Below are 25,491 nucleotides of genomic sequence, written 5' to 3'. Positions count from 1 at the left end.
CCTAAATCAGTAATATGGAAAGCATCATATAGATTTTACAATTCTTTCCTTTACAAAAAACAAAATTATGAGCCTATGATGATCGGAAGCATAAAATGAAATTTTGTGATCTTGACTAATGAAGTACTAATTTTACTAGTCACAGTACAATATTTCTTGTGAAGAATTTGCAATGGCAAAATAAATGAGAAAGATGTGTAAACAATTTGTTTTCAAACTATATCTTTAGTGTGTATTATAGATGATGCAGTAAGCTACTTACTCTTGAGGACTATGATCAAATCTAACCCAAATCACAACTGCAACGACTTGTACCAGATAGTTCCTAATAGATATCTGCCAACGTAACAAAATCAGATCATTTGCCATAATCACAAATTTCTGCCCAGGGAAAATCTCCCAGCACAAGGACAGCGATGTTGCTGCAGGTTCATCTATAAAGGTAGGTGAAAAAGTTTTACCACATCCTGCCTACAAATACAATATACGAATCAAGATGGAAATATACGCAGATTGATATGAAACAGTGAGAAATAAGCTTACACAACAAAAACTATGACATTATGGATAATATCACTTCTGGGATGTACCTTGAATATTGCATTTGAGGATCATATAAGATTTCTAGTTTGCTCTAGTGCTCAAAGGATAATCCAAAAGTAAGAAATTTCCCATTAGAGAACTTCACCACGTCTTATCTTCAATTATTCAACCTGTAGTTACCCAGAGTTTTTCAAAGCAAATGTGTTTAAAATAATGGATTGTTAACAATAAACTGTATGCCCAATTTATACTGCTGGATAAACACAATGTATATTTTCCAGGATAGATCAAACTGTTTTTCATAAACTCAAATTTGATACTTCTTTCAAAAACACAGTATATTGAAAGTTAACAATGATTTGTCTACCAGCTTCAATACTAAAACAATATGCTCACCTGTCTTGATCTGGGTCTCCCAGGAGAAAACTTTCGTTTGGTGATAGCTGGCTTTCCCATGCCAATTTTTGGAGTGACAGATATATAAGTTGTTGGGAGAACATTTCCAGCAGAGGAACTCCATGGTGGAGTCTGACTGTGCAGCATGTCATGTGCAGAATGCAAGTCTAATGAAACTACTGGCGAGGAACACACACTTCTCTTGTTTATATCAACTGATGATGAAAATGAAGAATATGTCTCAGTCGGTGACTTTATAGGTTTGTCTCCTAATAGTGAACTGTTCTTTGCACAACTTTCATTTGAAGGAGTGGTTTCCACTTTCAACAGAAAAGTTGGTGTTTCAGAGCTTTCATGGGTTTCTTTCTTTTCTACATCTTCTTGCACTCTTGCTGTCTCCAATTGTTCTTCTATCTTAAAAGAAGTCTCCTCTTTATTCACAGACCCTAAAGTTTCTGGTGGTGTAGTTGTGGCCTCAGGTGCTGAAAGGGGAGGCTGAGATTCCTCTGTGGATACTTCTGATACCTCAGCATCTTGTGACAGTTGTTGGTCTTCTGCTTGTTTGTTTGACTCCGGCTGTATTACAGCTTGAATGCTTTCTGTCACTTCTATCATGTGCTTCATTTGACTGTCATCAGATGCTGGTGTCCTTTTAGGAGACGTTTCCATTTTAGTTGTATCAAATTGATCAGAAACTCCTGCTTCCAGTTCAACAGTCTTTTCATCCTGTGATATGTCTGTAACTAAGCGAGAGCATATAGTTAGAGATTCATACGAAAGCATCAATAGTAAAAAAGGTTTATATTTTAAAAATGAAAAGTGGGCGATATTTCATCATTAAAACATACATTTATCTTCTAGAGGAACAATACTGCAGATGGAATCTAGGTGTAAATATGACGGTGCAAGCAAACAGGTTGTTCTTAGGCCTGGATGACATAGTTTTAACCACATGGCTACGTCTGTTACGGGTGTGAAAAAAAAATCACACATCAACAGACATAAGTATGCCAAGCAAAAGCCTTGGGTAGATACAGTTATACTGGCAAACAGAGTCCTTTTGCTGGTGCAGCTTATTTCATTTCATGACCTGGCATAAACTATACTGACAAAAAAACCTCATTTGCTGTTATGAGCTATGCTCCCAAATCCTTTCTAGTGTAGACTAGCCGTTGTGGAAGATTTTTCACTGTGAAACTTGCTCCCACCCAGAGATCAGGTTTGACCAAGTCTTGAGATTCTGGAGGAACAGGTGCAGCAGCAATGTGCTCCTGGATCAAACTACCTAATCCCACAGACAAGATACTTTAAAATAATAAATATTAGTATGTGAGATGATGGGAAGTGGACTATTTCTCCTGAAAGGCTGCAGATGTATATTTAAATCTATGTATTATAACTAAATGCTATAGTGATGGACACATTACAAATATGAATAAATACATTAAATTGCTATTACTACCAATCAACTATGTTAAGGGAAAAAGAGAAGTGATATAAAAAAGTTAACACCATACAATAGCCAAATATTATCCTTTCTAAGCCCCCAATAAACTGGGAAAACAGGGCTATGTAGCTTCTTTAGGGGTCTACCTCCATCTTCCCCTACCCCTCCTCATGGGAGCTCATCTTCCCTCCTGGATTTGGGAGGAAGTAGCTGGGAAGGGGGAGTATTCTAGGTGATTGGCTGGTCTAAGTGGTGCAGCAGAAACCCACTGGCTCCTGCACACCGAAGGGGAGGCCATTCTAAATCCTTTCCCCTTAGCTGGGATGCCATTATTCGCCCAGAACATGTCACCATGCTGCCAGATAGTGTTTCTGACATCATAAATGCTGTAAGGATTACAGTAAAATGTTTAATATATTTCATGACATCAAACCATACCAAATGTTTTATGTATCTAATCCACAAAACTCAAAATACAACCTAGAAAAATAAAAAGCGTTTGCTTATACACATACAAATGATCCAGTAATGGGCAGTGATGGAAAAGTTAAAGCCAGAAAAAGTAAATGACTGTTTAATGGGTATTTACTCTCTCTATAAAATCTTTTACGTATATAAAATCTTTTTTTGCTTCAGTGTGGCTGTGGTGCTTAAATCTAAACATGTACAGAAGTAGTACAGAAGGTCCATCTTCCTAACGAATACGAGGGAAGGGGAGAAACAGTTTATAATGTAGTTAAAGTAATGTGTTAGCTTTGAGCTATGTAAAGTGAAAAGTATGTTCAAAATATCACAATATTCACTGCCATAAGCTTTTTAGATTTCAATATTCAGTAAGTGGATTAACAACATGGATTTAATACGAAGCTTCAGAATTTAAACAAAGACCCAGTGCAGCACAAATCACTCAGATAATAAATCAGAATAGTATATATTTTCAAAAAACTGACCACAACTAAATTTTTCCAGTGGGTAATTCCTTAGAAAGTACAGTTTTCCCTCTGAAAAACACTTTTGACAGATTCATAACCACACAATGTTCTCCATAAAAATCTTAAAAAACAAAGTATCCACAAATTAAACAATCTCAGATAGTGTAAACTGTCCAGCTGTACAAAAACACTCCCAACCGTATACAACCAACAAAGCTCGTCATGTAGGATCAGGATGAAAGTGTGATTTCAAGTTATGGAATGTAAAGGTGGCAAGAAGAAAACTTTTCTTGTCAAGCGTATGTGTGAGCCTGAGCCATAAATTTCTGAAGAATTAAAACCTTTTTCTTTTATAAAGTCAGCCAAAACAACATAATTTTCTTGTTTTTGCAATAGCATCACATTAAATGCTCATGTTTGTAATGTATTGCCACCAGTGGGATTCCTTGCCTCAAACCAGCTTTCTCCCATGTGGCATCATTGGTATTATCTCCATATAAGTTGAATATCATCCCAATGGAATTTGCCCAATTTTCTAAATTCTCAAGGTCCTATTGCAGTTTCACTTGATCTTCTATTATGTTTGCAATCCTTCTTAAATTGGTATCACCATCAAATTTGATTATTTAATCTTCCAGGTAATCTGTGAAGCTATTAAATAGCACTAAGACCAAAAGCAGCTCACTTGACACATCAACTGGTTTTGATTATGCTCTGACTGTTTCTCTCCACTTCTGGTTAATTAAACAGTTTTGTGTTCATATTACCAAAAATCTTCCAAACTTTTACATTAGGTCATTTAGACCAATAACAAAAATGGTTCAGTCAATTCACTTTATCCACAACAATTACAATTTTATTTAATGATAGAACAAAAATATTTTTGGTCTGGCTTTTCTTTAAAAACAAACCACCACAAATATCTTCCTTCCTCACAAATCTATGAGTCTTCCTACAATTGTCATCTAAATATTTCCTGTATTGTTTATTTTAATAGGTTACCTAACTGTTATTTATCCAAACAGTTCAATATATTTACGCTTTGAAAACACTTTGTGCATTCCTCTTGTGCTTCCTGTGACCTTACCAGTGAATTCAAATCATCAGCTATATATTTTGCTATTTGTTTCAGGATCTTGGATACAACTCTTCAGGTCCCACTGGTTTAAAAGCCAACCAATAGTCTCTTAGCTCCTTTGAATCTATCATTTAGCTGAGACTAAAATATGGAAAGAACAAGTTAAATATTACAAGTTAGGTGTCTTCAAGTCAGCGGGGCCTGGTGAAATACATCCTAAAATACTCAAGGAGCTGACTGAGAAGATACCTGAGCCTTTAGCGATTATCTTCAAAAACTCATGGAAGACAGGAGAGATTCCAGAAGACTGGAAGAGACTATATATAGTTCCAATCTATAAAAAGGGGAATAAGGACCACCCAGGGAATTAGAGACCAGTCAGTTTAACTTCAGTTCCTGGAAAGACAATGGCGCAAATATTCAAGCAATTAATTTTCAAACACCTAGAAGATAATAAGGTAGTAAGTAACAGTTAACATAGATTTGTGAAGAACAAATCATGTCAAACCAAACTAATAGCTTTCTTTGACAGGGTAACAAGCCTTGTGGATGGGGGAAGTGATGGATGTGGTATATCTTGACTTTAATAAAGCTTTTGATACTGTCCCTTATGACCTCTTCATAAACAAATAGGAGATAAAACCTAGATGGAGCTACTCTAAGACGCATGCATAGCTGTTTGGAAAACTGTTCCCAGAGAGTAATCATCAGTGGTTCAGAGTCCAGCTAGAAGGGCATATCGAGTGGGGTCCCACAGGGATCGGTCCTGAGTCCAATTCTGTTCAATGTCTTCATAAATTATTTATGGCATGGAGAGTACAAGTACAAAGTTGCAGAAGATACAAAGCTGGGCGGGTTTGCAAGTGCTTTGGAGGATAGGATTAAAATTCAAAATGATCTGGACAAACCAGAGAAATGGTCTGAAGTAAATAGAAGGAAACTCAATAAGGACAAATGAAAAGTACTCCACTGAGGAAGGAACAATCAATTTCACACATACAAAATGGGAAATGTCTGCCTACGAAGGAGTACTGTGGAAAGGATCTGGGGGTCACAAGCTAAATGTGAGTCAACAGTATAACATGTTGCAAAAAAAGCAAACATCATTCTGCGATGTATTAGCAGGAGTACTGTAAGCAAGACACAAGTAGTAATTCTTCCACTCTATTCCATGCTGATCAGGCCTCAACTTGAGTATTGTGTCCAGTTCTGGATGCCACATTTCAGGAAAGATGTGGATAAACTGAAGAAAGTCCAGAGGAGAGCAACAAATATGACTAAAGGCCTAGAAAACATGACCTATGAGAAAGGCTGCGAGTCTTTCACGGAGGTCAGGGAAGTCACAGATTCCATGACCTCCATGAATTCTGCAGCTGATCCCAGGACCGCCTAAGCAGCTGGGGCAGCCCTGGGGCCAGCCGCACTGGCTGCTGCTCCGACGGCCCCAGGCAACTGGCCCCAGGCACTACCTCGGAGCAGCGGTCCGGGAGCAGCAGTGGCACCCCAGGTCGCCGTCACCTGGAGGAGCAGTGGCAGGACCCCAGGCCGCCTCTGCCTGGAGGTGCGGTGGTGGCATCAGCAGGGCCCCGGGCTGCCTCCCCTCCCCACCCCGGAGCAGCAGTGGGGCCCTGGGCTGCCCACCCCCAGAAGCAGCAGTGACAGCAGGGCCCCCAGCTGCACCCCACCCCCAGCAGCATCCGCTGGAGCACACCCCCTCCGTCAGCACCTAAGGTTTAGTTAGGGGTATTTTTAGTAAAAGTCATGGACAGGTCACTGGATGTGACTTTTTGGTTATTGCCTGTGACCTGTCCATGACTTTTACTAAAAATACCTGTGGCTAAATTGTAGCCTTACCTATGAGGTAAGATTGAAAAATTGGTTGTTTAGTCTGGAGAAGAGAAGACTGAGGGGGTACATGATAATAGTTTTCAAGTACATAAAAGGTTATTGCAAGGAGAAGGGTGAAAAAAATTTCTCATTAACTTCTGAGTTTAGGACAAGTAGCAGTGGTCTTAAATTGCAGCAAGGAAGGTTAAGAGGGGACATTAGGAAAAGCTTCCTAACTGTCAGGGTGGTTAAGCACTGGAACAAATTGTCTAGGGAGGTTGTGGAATCTCCTTCACGGAAGGTTTTTAAGAACAGGTTAGACCAACACCTTTCAGGAGAGGTCTAGTTATTACTTAGTCCTGCCTTGAGTGCAGAGGACTGGACTAGATGACATACTGAGGTCCCTTCCAGCCCTACACTTCTCTGATTCGATGATTTTTCAAATAAATAATTTGACAAATTCATTGATTACATTATTCAATGAAGAAAATTCAGCTAGTCTACCCAAGAGTGCTGGAACAAAATGTCACATACAGAGAGCCTGATGGTTTAGGCTTTGAATACTTCTGAGTTAATGGATGATCAAACACCTAATATTGAAGACAACAGTCTTTCTGATTAGAAGCCATCCTATTCTTTGGCTAATGCTTTGTAATGCCTTAAATGACTTTTTCTTTCCTATGTCTTAGGAAACAAACAAATAACTCCATCCACTAACCAACAGTTACAGCCTTATTATAAGACACTAAAGGTGTCAGATGCTCTAAAGTGCTACAAAAAAATACATAAAAATGGAACCACCAACAGGTGCATAGCTATTGAACAAACTTAAGGGTATGAACTTGATACTTAATCCTTGACCTGGTTTACAGTTAAAAGTTAAGCTGACGTAGCTATGTCACTCTGCAGTGTGAAAAATCCAAACCCATGAGGGATGTAGCTATGCTACCTGACCCCCAGTGAAGATGAAGCAAAGTTGACAGTGAATGCTTGCCACTCTAGCTACTATCACTCAGGTAGGTGGTGTTCCTACACCAATGGAAAAACCCCTTTTGTTGGTGTATGCTGCACTATGGGGTTACGCTGGCATAGCTACGGCACTGTGGCAATGCCAGCGTAGTCCCCTTAGTGTAGACATGTCCTTTTGTGTTAGGGCACACACTGTAATTTCTCAAAACCCAAATTTCTGTCAGTTCTCAAGTTGTGTGCAGCAACATATGCCATTATTCAAAGAGCAGCAAATATGTGGAAAACATCTTATTCTGGAGAAACTACATATTGTATTCAGAATACAAAATGTTTTCGTAAGAATTTCTCCTGCTGCCCTGTTTTGAAAACAAACACGATAAGGTCTTTTGTGATTCACTCTTCCAGGCAGTAAACAGATGTCAGATAAAATATGAGTTGCCTCTTGAACTTAGGAAAAAGTATACAAAGCTATAGGACTTTGGACTTGGTGGCTCATTTGCTAGTGTTCTACATTTCCATATGAGATACTCAAGTTCTCAGTCTTCTAGCTGACAAGGGCAGGAAGTTCTGAAGGAGTTGCACATTCAGCCAACAGGAAGAAGGGTCTCATGTTAATCAACAGCACCCTTCGTTCCGCTGACCCCAAAGCCAAATAAATAAATACGTATGTTACTTCTCAAAGTGCTTTAAACAGAGTGGGTAGATTCCAGTAAGCAGTGTCAATGGCAATTTTTGAAGGGTGGTCCATCCAGAGTCAGACAAAATGGAAAGGTGATTACAATAAGGAAAATCAAGGGAACTGAATTTAAAGCAGGGCAAAAAAATGGCTTGTATTTTTGCCATGAGCTTCTTTTTATAAGGGTAGAACATCTATTTTAAAAATCCACTTGCATTTGGAAAAAAGATAAAATTATTACAGTAGGTCATATATGGTTGTATGATTAAATCCACGTTGCAAGCATGCTGGAAGCACTCACCTGTTGGGTATGTGGCCCAAAACACACAAGGGAAAATTCAGCCACTCATCCTGTTGTGTGCTATTGCTAACACATGAGACTCTGTGAAAGCATAAGGGATACCATTCCTCTGGGGTCAGAGGCCAGCAGCTGGCTAATTAGGCCCACCTGATGCACCTGGGAGAAGACCTGTGTAGCTTAGCAGGCTGTTATCCATAAAAGGAGGACCAGGAAATAGAAAGGGAGAACTATGATACCTGCCAGAGGCTGAAGCTACATCTGTGAAGAACTGCTCTCAGAAACAAAACGGACAGAAGGGAGATGGTGGGAAGTCCTTATTATCACAAAGGCTCTGAGGCAAGAGCCAAGAACTTTTGGGTTGAAGAACTTATAGGGATGAGGGACAGACCTGGGGAGGTTTTGATCTTGTTTTGTTGAGGAGACTTGAAAGAAAAGAAACAACAGCAGCTGTCCCTGCTGGAAATTACGTTCCTCAGACTCTGTGAGAAGGTTCCAGGCAGAATTCCCTGGAGAAGGGCACTGGCTCAACAAGAACAAGCCTGGGTCCAACTGGAAGAGGGGGCTATATGACAGGCCCCAATCCTTTGCAGACTCATACAGAAAGTTTTGCAATTGAAATTATATGGCAACAAATAATATAATATTTTTCTCTATACTCCACAAATATATAAACATGCCCAGTTTGGTTAGCTTCTATGTCAGGGAATATCCACTCCCAGTAAACATTTAACATTTTTTTCCCCATATAAACGTTCTGCAGACACAGTTTATAATTTTATCCTTGTCTTAATGAAAATAATCTTTCAAATAACAAAACATAGTTAGTACAGCCACTGAAGAGTTCTGGTGATGGAATCTATACAATTCATCTGACTCTTCAAAAGGCAGGGAATCTTCCTGTTAGTGTTTATGTAACTCCATGAGTACTTCGTGATATATTTTGTCTGGCTGTGAACCTCTCATTCTTACCATTTGCAACACATCCAACTGTTGATTCTTGACCAGGACCATCATCAGTAACTCTTTTTTCCTGAAATGCCACGTCTTCTGCATCACCTCCAATTTCCATTTCATTTGTACAAGCTTAAGGAAAAGCAAAGCATTTATCAATTTTGACATAGCGTTTATTGTATTACTTTGGCATCTGTGGTTGCTGTCATTGCTTGACCTTTTTGTTTAACAACATGGTATTTAATTATGTGATCTGAGATAAGGCAAATCAGGACAACTGGAAGGTTAGGTAGAATATACAGCATTTCCTAAAGAGCTTGTCTAAACATGGAGTTATTCAGGAATAGCTGTATCTCCATGTATGGAATAACTCAATGTATTGAATAACTCCATGTATGGATACTTATTCTGGAATAAGAGTGTCTTGGCCCTGTTTAACTTAATCTACCCTAATGCTACATCTACACTCAGAGCCCATGCCAGCATAGCTATGCCAGCATAGTCCCTGAATGCAGACACAGCATTCACCAACAGAAGGAGTTTTTCTGCAGACGTAGGAACACCACCTCTCTGAATGATGTTAGCTACATTGACAGAAGCCCTCTCCGTTGGCATAGTTGGGTCAATACTATGGTTTTTGTCAGCATAGCTATGTTGATGGGGGTGTGGTTTTTCACAACCATGACCGACATAGCTGTAACAGTTTAAATTTTAAGTGCAGACCAGGCCTAAACGGATTAATTTTAACAGGTATAAGGCACTCTTATTCCAGAACAAGAGTGTCCACATGTGGAAGTATTCAGGAATCTATATTGCACTTTAAATTCACAGCCTACTTTAATCCCAATTAACTTTCAAATATAGACAAACCCTAAGGGCCTAATTCTCATTAGTGCTACACCATTCTGACAGTGAAAAGGGGCTGTAAAATGAGTGTAAGTGTAATTTTGTAAACATAATTTACACTCACTTTAAAATCCCTTTACACTGCCACAGCCATATAAAAGAGCTATGGTGTAAATGAGAATCAAGCCATAAGGTCCCAAATCCTATAAATAACTTGAAGAATTATGGCTGAAAATATTTATACAAATAAATAATACATGAACACTGTAGACTTATGACATAGTGAAGAGGCTCTAGAGTCTATCAATGTTCAGAACATTGCCCTTTCAACCTACTTTCCTGACACAGCAAATTTAGCCAGTGGAGGCTGAATTTTCCACTTGAGGCATAGGCCTTCTTTCATATACAAGGATCCCATTTCAGCTGGAGGAAGTTGCGTGGAGAAAGCATATTAACTCAATGAGCCGTGTTGGGCTGAAGTCCTCATTATGGTGCACGCCTACCAGAAGCCTACTTTCTTTTCCCCTAAAAGCCTTTATACTTAATAAAATTCATTAAAATGCAGTAGGCGAAGTAGGGGACAGGGAAAATGTAAAGTATATACTAATAACTCTAGCTCCTAAATAACTGATCCTCAGACAGCATTAGTGCAAAAAAGCACGATTATTGCTTTTTGTTCAGGAAAGCCTCCTGAAAGTTCAAAAAGCCAGAAACTATTAGGTGATGCTACTTTTAGCACCTAAATAGCCCTCTCAGAGACTATACCAACATTAAAGCGATATTTTAATTTCAATTTGAGGAAACGATCATTTAGATTGGTTCCAAATCTGGGTTTAATGTACAGAAGTAATCTCTTGGGTGTAAAATGCTACATGACTACCCTCCTATAATAGCTTCAGATTTTCACTAGTAGTTGGGATGACAACCTAACTTTTCCTTTGAGGAAAAGGATACATTACTCAGTGTTTCATGTGGCTAAAAAACATAACCAAAGTAGTATTTTCAATTTTAAGCATTCAAATAAAAGCTTCAATTTATTCAGCAGTGTCTTCATTTTAAGGTTGGAAGGTTTTTAGGATTAGTTTTGTGTGTTAGCTCAAACTTCTCCCTAAATACCCTAAACACACTATTTGAAAGTTCAATAACCATGAGTAGCCTTTTCAAGATTGAAGTGACCTTTTGCTAACCTGTTGTACATGTTCATTCCTAACCTCTGCCATTCATTTATTTATATTTACCTACTGTCACTGTCCCTCTCCGAGAACAATTTTTCATTATCCCCTGCTACTCATCAAGGGTGTATACACATGGACAGAGCCAGCATCAAAGATGCTTGTTTACGCAAAGGATTAGCCTGCACACATAGGTGAATTATACTTGACTTTTCTGGTAGTTCAACATTTTCCTCATCACCAATGAAGGAATAATTGGCTCCCTGGGATATAGATACCTTGCAGTTGGTTTCCCTATTTCTTCTAAAAGAAGCTCACAATACATGGATGGCAAGAACTCACAAAGGGCCAGATTGGCTGATGCTGTCAAAGCAGTGCAAGACTTCACTAGTGCCTGCTCCTAATGAAGGTGGTGTTTTTTGTAAAATTTCTAGCCTCTGCCTCCAAGCTTAAACACCAATCTTATTTCTCCCATTAGACAAAGCACGCATGAGAAGAAGTGCAATCCACAAGACAATGTGGTGTGAAATACCCACGTGTATTCAACTTTTTTTTCCCCCATTACAATTTCACAAGGTAGCAGGTCTAGTGGACAGAGCACCAGACCATGACTTGGGTTCTACTCCCAGCTCTGTTGATGACCTACTGTATAAGCTTGGACAAAACACTTCACATCTTTCTGTTTCCCCTCTCATCTTTGGTCTGTCTTGTCTAATTAGACTGTAAGATCTTTGAGGCAGGGACTGTCTCCTGTCTAAATATTTTGTTTTGAATTAGACCCTTACAATGGCAAAATACATTTCACTGAATGCTGTTTAATGATTTGATTAAATACAGCTTTACCATAACTAACTGTTTGATACTCTCACACTTTGAGAGAGAAAATTTTACCTGTCACACTGACAGATTCAGGAATCAGTCCAGAAGTCTGCATTAGATCACATGGCTGTGTCTGATCCACTTCTTCTAGTTGTTTACAGAGAGTACAGATGTAATCTTTTAACTGTGAATCCAATTCATTACCTGGAGGTTTGTCACATTCTATATGAATCCACCTGGATAGATTATTAAAGTTACATTAATTATAATTAATTCTCATTAAATTATAAAATGTCTTACTAAGAATCAATCTCTGTCTCTCTCTCTCTTCATTCCAATTCTCAGAGCACGCACAAGCACACGAATGCACACACACTACAAAAGTGTAAACCAATGCCTAAAGGGTGCAATTATAAATTATGACTAAATGTACTTTGACTTATTTAGACAGTAAGGCCTAGAGAATGTGATTCTTTTTCCAACTTAGAACCACTACTGCTTTGGGGGAGGGAAGAAATAAAAAAGCTTTCAATACATCAAGGAGAGAACAAATTTAAATATCAGTCTAAACTTTGCTTAAAGCCAACTATGTAACCATAATATTGTTCTAAATGCATATCGATTTAAAGATTTCCTGCCTCTTTCATCCCCCCCATTACTGAGCGAACAGCATGGGTATAACTGGATACAGAGGCTTTGCAAAAGAAGACAAGTACAAATAATTCTGTTTCTGGTATCTTCATGAAATGAAAATTTATAATAGAAAGAATTTAAAGCTAGTGCTCACAAATGTTATCACTTTGACAGCCCTGGTCAGCTCTAGTCTTCAGTTTATCCACAGAATAAATGCAACATGACTAACTGCAGGGCAAGTTTCTTTGTTATGCCCCAGTCTCTAGGAGGAGAGAGGACAGTTTACTGACCATGCCCATTTACTCATTTGCTGAAATTACAAACAAAGGGACCTATTTATTGACAACTACGGCAATGTTTTATGATGACCCTTGCCAATTAAATGAAGGGAGATGGATGCACTAATTTCAGACAGGCTGCCAAATACATTAAAATCATTTAAGGAGTTGTAGTAAATTCAGCTTCTTACCTTTTGCACATATGACAATGCAACAAGTCTTTCTGTAAGTCTGGGTGGCACGATTTTTCACAAAAAGGACAGGGTAGGTTGTCTTGCTGTTGGTAACAACTATCACACACTAGACAGTTGTGGTGCCACTGACAACTGGTTCGTGTGCCACACTCGGCACAAACTCTGCAGTTCTGGGGACCATAAAAAACAGGGATTTAGTTTGTTAATTATGATGCTACACCATCATTAAAGGGGCATTTTTAAAATCCTTTTTTTGGCAAATGCTAGTAAATGATACAAGATTAACCACTCTGACTCTGGAAATTTTCTATCCACAGAACATGTAAAGCCTGGCAAAAGCAGGAAAAATTTCCTTGCACTGCACTCTCACTTGAAAGGGACACAACCTTTCTGGTGAGTGGATACTTCAGTCTCTAATCCCATTCAAAATGTCTTCAGGCTACTAACAAGAGGATCAATTAGTACAACCTGTGGTGGTGCTTTTGTGATTCTGACACCTGTATAATGAGAACTGAATTAGGCCTCAATTCATTTCACAAAGGTCACCAAATAAAATCGTATACTAACTATCTTCAGTTCATATTACAATTTTTACATTTATAACTTCAGAACGAATGGTTATCACCTTTTAACAGCACTCATAACTATTCAATTACTGCTCATTTTCTGTGTAGTATACAATGCCAGAAAATGTATTAACAAATTATTGCCATTTATGATGACAACAATGGGATAAATTCAGTCTCTTCCTCCACGGTGAAAGAGGGCCTTGTGCAATTGAATTGGTGTTATTTTACTGAACAAGGAGTGTCAGGACAAAGGGAGGCATACGGGGCAGGAAGCAACTACTTCATGGCACAGACTGGAGTGTTGCACAAGCCCCTTCAAGAGCAATGTATGGAGACAGACATGACCAGATGCAGGGAATCCATATGGCGCTCTCTGTATGGATCATCCCCCTTCCCATCTCCTACACAGGGAGCTGCTTAAGTGCCTATATGGGCTGATTCAGCGACTGAACTGAAGCATGCAGATCTCCCCCTTCCCACATGAAGTGTCTGGGGGTATGCATTAGGATCAGTTGCCTCCATGCTAGCCTTCCTTTCTCTTCTAGAGGTACTCTGAAGGAACTGAACTGAAGTAGTCTCCACCGAGCAGCTACGGTGCCACACCACAACCTGATGGCAGAATGCCTCCAGAGATCACTAGGTTGGGATTTCTGGCCTGTGTTCTATGCAGGTGATCACACTAGATGATCATTATGGTCCCTTCTCACCTTAAAAAAACTATGCATATTATCTTGATACAAAGGGAATGTTATAAAGACAGGGACACAATCTCTGGGGGTTGGTGCCCAGGGGCATCCCTCAGCATGCAGATCTCCCCCTTCCCATATGAAGTTATGGGGGAGAGGGGGAAGGAAGGGATGCATTAGGATTAGGTGCCTCCATGCTAGCCTTCCTTTCTCTTCTAGAGGCACTCTGAAGGACTTTTTGTTAGGTCCATGATTTGTGTTTGGGGAGGCAGACTGCCGTGAAGAAGCATGCCATTACCTTACTAAACTTAGAGAACTTTGAAGAGAATCTCCACACAGATGTTAATATAGCTTGAACCTTTATTATTAACTGTTTCTGAGAAGGGCACCCTTGATGTTCTGGAACACCACATGCACCAATGTGTACACACCTTTTGTCTTGGGTGGCTGGCCCCTGTAAATGAAGCAGCTGTGCCAGAACAGGTGCTCCCAGTTTGGCAGGGCAATACCAAAGGCTATAAAGGATCAGGGAGAATCAGAGAGAGACTCTGAGTCAGAGCAGCCTCAGTCAGTCACAAAAAGGGGCAGATGAGACCTTCCAGAGACCAGAAGAGGTCCCTGAAGGAAGCTGTAGGAGGTTCCTGGAGAATGCTGAAGGCAGGAAAGCAACAAGAGGGTTTGCTGGACAACAACCCAAAGCCAGAATGCCAGGGCCGGAGAGCACTGAAGGCCAGAGAGCAGCTGAGTGAGTTGCCTAAACTGGAAAGTGAAAGCCAAGGTCTGGAGAGGGCTGAAAGCACAGGAGTAGTGGAGGGGCATATTTGCTACTGTGCCCAAGCTGGAGAGTTGGACCCAGGTGAATAGTTAGAGGGGCAGAGGACTGACGGGTGCTCTCCTGGTGAGAATGATCTCCCAGCAAAGTGGCTGTGGGGGCTCCTGCTGGGAAGAGCAGGGTTGCATGCCAGCTGGGAGAAGGAAAGAAGAGGACTAACAAGCTGCCTAGGTTTTGCAGAAAACACTGAAGGTGTAGTACGTGGGGTGTCCAGGGACTGGATGTCCTGGCATTTTAAGGACTATAGGCACTGTATATGATAAATGGACTATGTGTTGGGATTTTTGTTGGCAATTATTTGCACAATGTTTATGTACTAAACCAGTCCTAAGGAGTGATATTACTGAGGCTGGAGAGCCTGGCATAGAGATACTTGGGACTCAGAAGGAAGAAAACTGAGGCAGGCACAATGGCTGTGCCATGGCCTGCTGCAAGAGGATGCTCAAGATGGAGCCACTCCTGGCACGGTTTAAGGTTATTCCAGGGGCAGGAGTCAAATAGGGAAGCTTGTCAGAATGGCACCACTAATAGGAAGATGGGAAGAGCACCAAGAGGCTTGAAGGCCATGAGGTAACACAAGGCCCCCCTCACAGAAGACTCTGACCCCAGCAGATGCCCCAAGATTGGTAAGGTTTGGGGCCCAAACTCACTTCCTGTTCCACTTGAAGGGCAGTCCCACACTCTTCCCAAGAAGAAATGATCTGAGGAAAGCTCCAAAAGGGAAATAATGGGCTGTTCTTCCCCCCACATTCCTCCCCTGAGATTTTATTTTGTTTTGTATCAAAGAGACCAACCTGGCCTAGAGTAATGAACCTTTAGTTTGTTTTGCAGCAGTAACATTATATACATTTTAAAAAATATATGCTTAACACCTTATTGACATTTTACACAATTCTAATAGTGTAACTGCAAGCCTACATTTCACAACTGGATACCCAAGCTACTTTAGGTCACAAGGAAATGCGATAAGTACATATCACAGATCAGGTTCCAAAAATTGTCCATAACATATCAAATCTTTTTTTATATCAGGCAAGAGATTATGATCAAAGCATCAGTATAGTAGAAAGCCAATTTTACAAAATGAGGCCATGAAAAAAAAAATCAAGAGCATGAGACACTAAAATACTCAGAACGTTTTTAACCAAAACAGTTTATTTGTGACAGGCTGTCATCAAATGGTCTTTTCCTTACAGTCTCTTCCTCCTAAGAATGTGGCTACACTGGGGAGGGGCAGACTGCTATAGATAAAGCTGAAGCCACTGAGCCTGTGACACTGTTCTATCCCCCCCAAAATTACATCTACACCATGCAGTTGGTGGAATACCAAAGATCGAACATGATTGATATTGGTGCAGTAAAGTGACTGTTGCTCACTGTACCACTAATGAACAGCCGCATTCTGTTTGGCAGCATAATCTAGAGGAACGAACACAAGACTGGAAATCAGAAACTCTAGTTCTAATCTCAGGTCTGCACTGATTGGTGTGTGGACTTGGGCAACTTATTTCAGCTTTATACCTTAATTTTCCAAGCTGTAAAATGTAGGTCAATATACAGTAAAAGCTTTGTTAACCGACAGGCTGGGGAAATGGGGGGAGTGCTGGAAAGTCAAAAATTCTGGTCAACTAAGAGGGAGGGAGTTTGGGTGCAAGAGGGGGCTCAGGGTTAGAGTGCAGGAGGGGGGTGGGGTGCTGGATCCGGGCAGTGCTCACCTTGGGCAGCAACCTGCAAGCGGCAACATGTCCCTGCTGCTCCTAGATGGAAGCACAGCTAGGTGGTTCTGCGCACTGCCTACGCCTTGCCCCACTCCGAGTGCTGGCTCTGCAGCTCCCATTGACTGGGAACCGTAGCCAGTGGGAGCTGTGGAGGCAGCACCTCTGCCTGGGAGCAGCAGGGACATGTCGCCACTTGCAGGGAGCCGCCTGAGGTGAGCACTGCCCAGATCTGACACCCCGAAATGCCTCCTGCACTCCAATCCCCTGTCCTGAGTCCCCTCCCGCATCCAAACTCCCTCCTAGAGCCTGCACCCAGCACCTCCTCCCACACTCCAACCCTCTTGTGGCCGTTCCTCCACCAAAGAGCAGCAGGGACATATCTCCACTTCCGGGGAGCCATGCGGAGACAGGTAGGGAGCCTACTGGCCACACGCCAACCAGTCTATAAACTGGATTTTCAATGAAGATCAGAAGTGCTGGTTTCTAGAACTTTCCGGTTGGTAAAATGCTGGATAACACAGCTTTTACTGTACATACAATGCCTACAGTATTTGCCCTACATGTATATTATCACCATTAAACTTGTGTTCAAAATGCGGCACAAACAAAAAGCACTATATAAAAAACTAAATATGATTAGAATAAAGATTTCTCATGCAGGTTTTACATAAATTGGGAACATCTTATCCACAGAAGTTTATTTTTAAAGATACAATATAATTTTATGAATATGCTGGTTCCTGTCTGGCTGCCATTTTATTAATTTAAAATCAACAAGTACATAAGCTTTAGGCATCCAGCAAGCTGACTAGCTGGCAGAGATCCTTTCCAGTAGTAGAGGCATCTGGCTCAGAGGCAACAAATTCTCAACTCAAAAGATGAATAAAATAATAAATCATGCAATACTAGGGTAAAGAATTGAATAAAAAAGATTATGTGAGAAGTCTTTGTGAAAAGAGCTTCAAGCAAAACAAACAGCATCTTTTTAGCTAGCCTCCATATTTATCTTCACTAGAAAACATCTCCAAAATAATTTACACCATTCAGTATCACATGTATGAAATTCTCTGGGATTAAAAAAGCTAGACTGTTGTCTTTATGTTACACCCATATGCACATCTATATTGATTTAAAAAAAAAAACACAACACCAAAATACTATTTTCACTAGCCAGGGGATGAATTCAGATACTTTTACTCACTTCAAACAACCTTACTCCACAAATAATCACTCTGGTTTCAATAGCAATAAATATGGAGTAAGGTAATATTCAGCATGAGTAACGATATCAAGGTTTGGCCCCACACAGGTAATGAATAGTTTTAAAAACATATTCAACTTACTTTGCATTTCCAGCCATTTGTTGGTACAGAGTCCATAACTGGTTGCAGACAAAAAGTATGGTACCCTTTGTCACATGTATCACACACCAGCATCTTGTTGTCTTCCCCAGAATGCCTAAGAAATATGTCAATGGAGACACTCGAAGTTTTTTAAAACAGGCCATACTGAAAAAACTCTCTTTAGAAAGTATTCTAAGAACAAACCTGGGATAATTGGGCACAGAACTCTCTTTACATCACAATAGCAACATACGGACACAATTTTCAAACATAGGTGCCTAAAGACAGGCTCTTAAATCCATATTAAAGAAACTATAAGTGGTCTTGTTTTCAAAATGGTTGCACACTTTCAACTCCCATGACTTCTGGAAACAAGCCGTTTTTATTTAGATGTCTATACATGGATTTAAGACCTAGCTTTTGACACCTATGTTTGAAAGTTCAAGGAACATCTGACTAGAATTAACATATTTAGATAGAATTCCATCCAGGTGAATCAGCTCAAAATTTGAAACATTCCGCCTTGTGTGTGTCTGGAAAGCCTATGTAATTTTACCTTCTTCTCAAAACAAATGATTCAATGATATTTTTTCAAAAAAGGAATAGTTACCCACAACTCAGCCTGCCAATAAGCCTATGATGACAAACGTATATGCATGCAAATGAGTAAAAATAACTGTTAAGGGAGAAGATTCCAAATCCAATTATCTTACAGATTACATAGTCGGGCAGATCTTCAGTTGGTGTAATCATCATAGCTCTACAGCCTTCAGTGACAATTGACAGGTATTTTGTGTGTGTGTGTGTGTGTGTGTGTGTGTGTGTGTGCGTGTGCGCGCATGCGTGTGCGTAAAAATAGGCATTTAAAAAAAATTCCCCATTGAGAAAAGAACAAGCTGAGGATCTGTCCAGTATTTTTAAATATCAAATATATTTTGTGTATTTTTAAGTTCTAATAAATAAACGTAGCAATTGAGTGTACTACTGAGGTTTGGTTTTGATGAAGAAGCATAGTTAAACTGCAGGCTCACACTCAGAAGTCATCAGCAAAATGTCATACTGCGTATTAGATGCTACTTCGTTATCTGAGAGACATGGTATTTTGAGAGAAAGACACAAATGCTGCTCTGAATAGCAAAATGGATAAGACCCTGTCCTATGACACCTGCTTAATTCTGTCACCCTGTCCACAACAAAACAATACACCGTGTATATAATCACATTTTACTACTTATTCCATTTGCCATTGTGGAGAGGATTTTTTAACATGTCTTCCCATAAGACAATGAAAGTCTTCTCATGGGTGTACTTTTTAGAATGTGCTCCAATACTAATCCTTGACGGCTGATATCTACTGTAGTCTGTGTGTGGTGAGAGAACATAACTTTCTTTGAACTTCTTGTTCTTGGTAAATGGTGCAGCACTAGAGGTGGTGCATTTTGCCCTATGTATCAGGCATATCAGGCAGCAATTAAGTGGTTATTCACTCTCAGATTGTCCTTGTTGATGTCCATAAAATAGAACAATATTCTTTTTCTTTCTCAATGGGCACTTAAAAATACAACGTGTATTAGATAGATCTTATGCAGAGCTGACCAGGGGGGGCGCGGGGGGGGGGGGGGGGCAAGTGGGGCAATTTGCCCCAGGCCCCGGGGCAATATACTATACTATAGTATTGCAACTTTTTTTTTAATGGAAGGGGCCCCCGAAATTGCTTTCCCCCAGGCAATGGTCTTATGAGAATAATTGTACAGGTATATTCCAGTCCCCAGTGAACCCTTGCAAAATAAATTTCATTGTTTCAAATGCCTGTCTGTCTTATCAGTGACTGCTCTTGATTGGTCATCACCTTCAAGTTATTTAGGTAAGCCACAAATCTATTTTAGTAATGGCTCATCAGTTCTACTTCAGAATACTTTGTAGAGGGAGCGAAGGATCAGTCTTGCACAAAGAACGCTTCCAGCCAGTGGTAAAGTACCTAATATCTAGGAGTTCCATTTCAGCTCTTTTTTGAGGAAGATTCAGAAGCTTTGGGATTTGATCAGTTATTTAAGTTAGCACTATGTGCTAAGCCAGGGGTGGCCAACCTGAGCCTGAGAAGGAGCCAGAATTTACCAATGTACATTGCCAAAGAGCCACAGTAATACATCAGCAGCCCCCCCATCATCTCCCTCTCTCCACCCCCGCCGGCTCCCAGCACCTCCTCCCCATGGGCAGCTCTGCCAGTCAGCACCTCCTCTTCCCTCCCTCCCGATCAGCTGTTTCATGGTGTGCAGGAGGTTCTGGGGGGAAGAGCGAAGGCATGGCAGGTTTGGGACGGGGCGTGAAGGGGTGGAGTGGGGGCAGGGCCTGTGGCAGAGCCTTGGGTTGATCAGTGAGCACTCCCCGGCACATAGTCAGTGCCTACACAAGGAGCCACATATTAACTTGTGAAGAGCTGCATGTGGCTCCAGAGCCACACGTTGGCCACCCCTGTGCTAAGCAGATGTACTCTGGTCTGCAATCTTTACTTTTTTAGAACAAACGAACAGTTTTATTAGTAACATTTTCTTCTTAAAATCTGAGCGTATGTAAAACCATGCCCCATTCTCACTTACTTGCAGTTCTGGCACACTTTGCAGTCAGGACACTGCCAACCTGCTCGTTTTAAAGGTGTAACTTGTATATCCAGGCACATCCCATGGTAATGCTGCCCACAGGTAGTACAAAAAAGTTGATCTAAGAGGTCTCCAGGGCTGTCACACACTGCACAATTTGCTTCTTCCTTTGCTATAATTTAAAAGTTTTCCAATTATTCAGTGAAAAATTAAAGTTTCCTTGATTTTCTTTCTAAAGCCAAACTTTTCCATACATTTAGAAATCAAGAGGTAAATGTTTTCAAAATATTAATCAAGTTTTTTTAAAGACTGATATACAATTCAATAAAATAGAGAATACGATGTAATATTTTAAATTTTTTAATCCATTCAAATTTAATTAGTTTTCCTGATGAATATATGCTCTGGTGGTGGGGGTTTTTTTTGTTTTTTGTTTTGTGTTTTTTTTTGTTGAGATCTGCAGCTACTCTTTTCACACCAAAATTACATACGTTTCAAATCTTTAAAAATGAAATCTTACTAAAATATACAGACATACTCTCCTCTCCCCCTGAGACTTAAGGCCTATTCCTGTCAGTACAGATTGCGGGAATGAGATTCTCAGTGGTTTTAGTGTTATATTTTGTCCTACCTTTTGTTATTTTATGAAAACTGCACAGTATTTTTAGCTGGCACAGGTACATTTCTTTTACATGCTTTTTTAGTCATTTAGTCTTAGACAGTAGCTTACATTTGGTTAGTACAGCTTCAAGATTTTGTCCTGATATAGCTCCTGTTAGTTTTTTACAATTACTAATTTAAAATACTACTGAATAAAATGTACTGCTACATGCTTACTTTCTAAGGCTCTGATTCAGGAGCTTCCATGCTCAGGAATGGCCCTTACACATTTGCACATGTGTAAGTCCCACTGAAGTCAGGACCTCAAATGCTTTTCTGAATCAAGCCCTAACTCTTTTAAAATGGCAAAAGACTAACAATGAACTTTTATCACCTTCACTGAGAAAACAAGAAATACTAACTCCATTTGTTGCGAGTCACACTATCTTTATGTATATTGTGCATATGTACACACACAAAGACATATGCCAATTGCTGGGTGTAATTACAGACATAATAAATCTATATTAATGTATTCCTTAAGTAAATTGGCCCTACCAAATATTAGTTATATCAAAAACTGTAGCTATGTAATGATGTTTTTGTTTCCATTTTACTAATTTTACAAAGAATAATTTTGAAGTAATTTCCTTGCCTATGTCATTAAAAAGGACATGTTTTAAGTATAGATATATAATTATAAATGGCACAGATAATGATGCGTATAATTAAGTTTGCCTGACATTTTTCATTGTAAGACCTGTTTTTTCAGTTGCTTATAACTTAAACATTTGAGCTGAAATTTTCTATGCCAGATGTTTACCTCAGGTTTAATTTTTATGGAAAGTTTCAGCTGTAGCAGATTCAGATGCTTCTGAGAATGAGGTTGGGGAAAATGTTTTGACCCATGTTAAAAAAAAATCCATACAACCTTTTCATTGAGAATCACTAGCACCTCCATATTTTGAAGCAGAGACTTGAAATTTAGCAGGGAATGGTTGCTGTGGTATCAGGAATGTACCATTTGCCAGCGCTGTAATAATTCACCCAAATTTGTATATGCTCAGTAGAAGTGCATTGGAGTTTGGCAGCTAAATTCTCTGAAGATTCTATCTGCACTGGGCATGCACCATCCCCTCGCAGCTCCTACACGCTGACCAGACTGCACATGCAACATCTCACAGAGTGCATTAACATATCATCCCAGGGATGCAGGGGGTGAGCAATTGCCCCTCCCAAGGGCTGGGGACACTGTGGTGCTAAGTGCCAAAACTGAGCGCAGGGAGACTGTCTCTCTTGTGCCCCCAGTGCTTCCCCTGTTGGGCACAAGCAGCAAAGAGGAGTAAACTACCTGATTTGAATTCAGGGTATGAGGAAACATCAAGGGGGAAGAGATGGAGGGTGAGAGGAACCTTGCATGGGCAACCTTAATTCAGGCACTTCCTAACCTGAGTCCTTGACTTTAAAATAATAATAATGTTCTAAAACATATTTTATCTATTTATTCATATAGCAGCTGTTCCCCATCCCATTTTGTTTAGATTACAAATTAAAACACGTACACAGGTTCCATTGCTTCAAGTCCCTACATTATTAGGTCTGTTTGATTCCACATTATGGAACAGCTGATTTCCATGTGTAATAGTTGACTCTGTTCAAGATTTGAATACTCATTCAATGCACGTGATAATATTTAATTCGATCATATTGAATGTGAGGAAACAAAAAACCCTATTCTTTACTTTCCATAAATCAATCTAAATACAACAGATAAATATTCAATTTACCAACTCAATTTATTTTTGTATAGCAGCTATTATACCATCTTCACAAAATGTTTCAGTCAGTTAAAAATGCAGAATTTTTCAAAAAATATAATATAAAGAAGATACTACATGACTAGAAAAACAAATTAGACACGAGAGAAGTGAAGACTGAAAGTGGGCAACACACGCAACAGAGAAGAGATACTTTCTTTCTCTTTTTTTTGGTACTATTTGAAACCACTGAGACTGTAATTCGGGGCTGGCAAAGGGATTGCATCAGATAGGGCGTAAGCAATATAGCTAAGAGAGAGGAAGACAAAGGAGGATTCTAGCTGACCAATATAGGAAGTGACTATGTGAGAGAGAATGGATGGAGTGAGGCTGAGAGAGAAGCCAAAAACTAGTGGGTAAATTTTTAATTTTGGTCTTTGAGAAAATGCACCAATAATGTGAATAGATACTAAGGTAGTGTAGACAAGCTTGAACACTGATTGAAAGCAGGGTTACTGTTTGTACACAGTGCAAAGAAATTGCAGTTATCTAGACAGGAGACAAGAGAGAACATGGGTGTGGGAAAATGGATGAAAATGCAGATAAAGTTAGAGATCGTTAAGACTGATGAGATTGGAATAATTGATCTTTTGGAGACAGTGTTGACATTATGCAGTAAAGGTAGCTTCTGGTGAAGATACAAAAGAAATTTAGCCTGGATTACAAACATAGTGGTGGTATAGAATGGTAAGACTGAGCTGTGCATTGAGATGGTTGTAATCAGTGCATGGATTTCCCACAACTTCAGCAGTGGCTGCTAAAATCACATTTTACTTTCAAGTAAAAGGCATATATGTACAGTCACTTGAAATTTTCAAATGGTGCAGTGGACTTGGAGGCCAGATCACGGTTTTTCGAGGCACCAGCTGAACGGTCTTAGAGTCTGCAAATTATCAGCATGGTGGCAACACTTTATGACTGTAAAGAGAAATTCTAATTAAGATTAGCAATATGTGAACCTCAAAAGGGTTGGATAAGCACTCACATTGGCTAGAGATTCTGCTTCAATGTGAGGGAGAAATACGAGAACACCTTTTTTCTTTCTGTATTTCAGCACTTCAACTTGACCTCGTGACCAGAACAAAGTGAAGAAGAGTACAAAAATGAGAGACTCTGTGTGCTTTTGTGACTGTGTGTGAGAGAGCTGAATTTAGACAGATCTTTAAAATCTGACAAAGTTTCAGGTTAGGTCTTATTTTGGCCAGAACACTTAGCTTCAAAATCAAGATGTTTTCAGATAATGGAAAATTTTAGTGTAGGTATCAACAGGTAGAAATTTAAGGGAAAAAAAAAAAAGATTCTAGGGAGGAAAGGGAGGAAGTCTAATTAGATAGGCAAGACATTTGACAATGCAATTTAAAACAATGTATTAAACAGGGATAAGCTTTCCAAGAGTGATCTTAAGTTTAATGGAAATATGTTTCTGATAGTAAGATCACAAAGAGAATGTTGGGTTTGAGGAAGCAGCTATGAAAGAGGATTAGGAGCTGTGGAAGGAAAGTTAGAGATTACGAGGTCAAGAGTGCCATGGTGTTGAGCTGGGCTAGCAGGAGTCTTTTGGAGGAAACAAGACATAAAAGTCGGATGGACTGTGTGACAAAGTGCAGTGTGTCCGAGTCAAATTATGAATTTTATTTTGTTCTATGTGTGGAAAAGTTGGATGTGGTGACTGCACAGGTCTGGACATGCCCAAAGCCAAACTATTGTACTGCATTCCAGACAGCTGCCCTTCCTGGGAAAGGTATTTGACCACTAGTTAAAGAACTAGTACTAAGAGCAGGGGTGGGCAAACTTTTTGGCCCGAGGGCCACATAGGCATTGCGAAACTGTATGTAGGTCCAGGTAGGGAAGGCTGTGCCGCACCAAACAGCCTTGCCCCTGCCCCCTATCCGCCCCCTCCCACTTCCCGCCCCCCTCAGAATCCCTGATCCATCCATCACCCCTGCTCCTTGTCCCCTGACTGCCCCCTCCTGAGACCCCCGCCCCTAACCGCCTCCCAGGACTCCACCCCCTATCCAACCCCCCCTGCTCCCTGTCCCATGACTGCCCCGAACCCTGTCCACACCCTCGCCCCCAGACAGGCCCCCCCGGGACTCCCATGCCTCTCCAACCCCTCCGTTCCCTGTCCCCTGACCACCCCCCCCCAAACCTCCGCCCCCTCCAACCTTCCCTGCTCCCTATTCCCTGATTGCCCTGACCCCTATTCACACCCCCACCCCTAACTGCCCCCTCAGGACTCCACCCCCTATCTAACCCCCCCTGCTCCC

At 40.3% G+C, this 25,491-nt stretch overlaps 1 protein-coding gene across 27 annotated transcripts in view; it reads right to left on the bottom strand.

Moving 5' to 3' along the window:
- KMT2C (lysine methyltransferase 2C) overlaps positions 1-25,491 on the bottom strand; it is a 327,313-nt gene that overhangs the window by 118,470 nt on the left and 183,352 nt on the right. For 24 of the 27 annotated variants that reach the window (XM_043541583.1, XM_043541577.1, XM_043541582.1 and 21 more), the window contains 6 exons: positions 20,808-20,979; positions 18,211-18,325; positions 13,060-13,232; positions 12,030-12,193; positions 9,139-9,252; positions 940-1,682 (listed from right to left, as the gene is read on the bottom strand). In XM_043541583.1, the coding sequence (XP_043397518.1) occupies positions 940-1,682; positions 9,139-9,252; positions 12,030-12,193; positions 13,060-13,232; positions 18,211-18,325; positions 20,808-20,979 (1,481 nt within the window). The remainder of the gene's footprint in view (positions 1-939; positions 1,683-9,138; positions 9,253-12,029; positions 12,194-13,059; positions 13,233-18,210; positions 18,326-20,807; positions 20,980-25,491) is intronic. The other 3 variants (XM_043541572.1, XM_043541581.1, XM_043541584.1) reach the window with 1 other exon arrangement.

The sequence above is a fragment of the Chelonia mydas genome, chromosome 2 (assembly GCF_015237465.2).
Source record: "Chelonia mydas isolate rCheMyd1 chromosome 2, rCheMyd1.pri.v2, whole genome shotgun sequence".
NCBI lineage: Eukaryota > Metazoa > Chordata > Testudines > Cheloniidae > Chelonia > Chelonia mydas.
The sequence above is the reverse complement of the archived record's forward strand: the minus strand, read 5'-3'. Positions and strand labels throughout refer to the sequence as shown.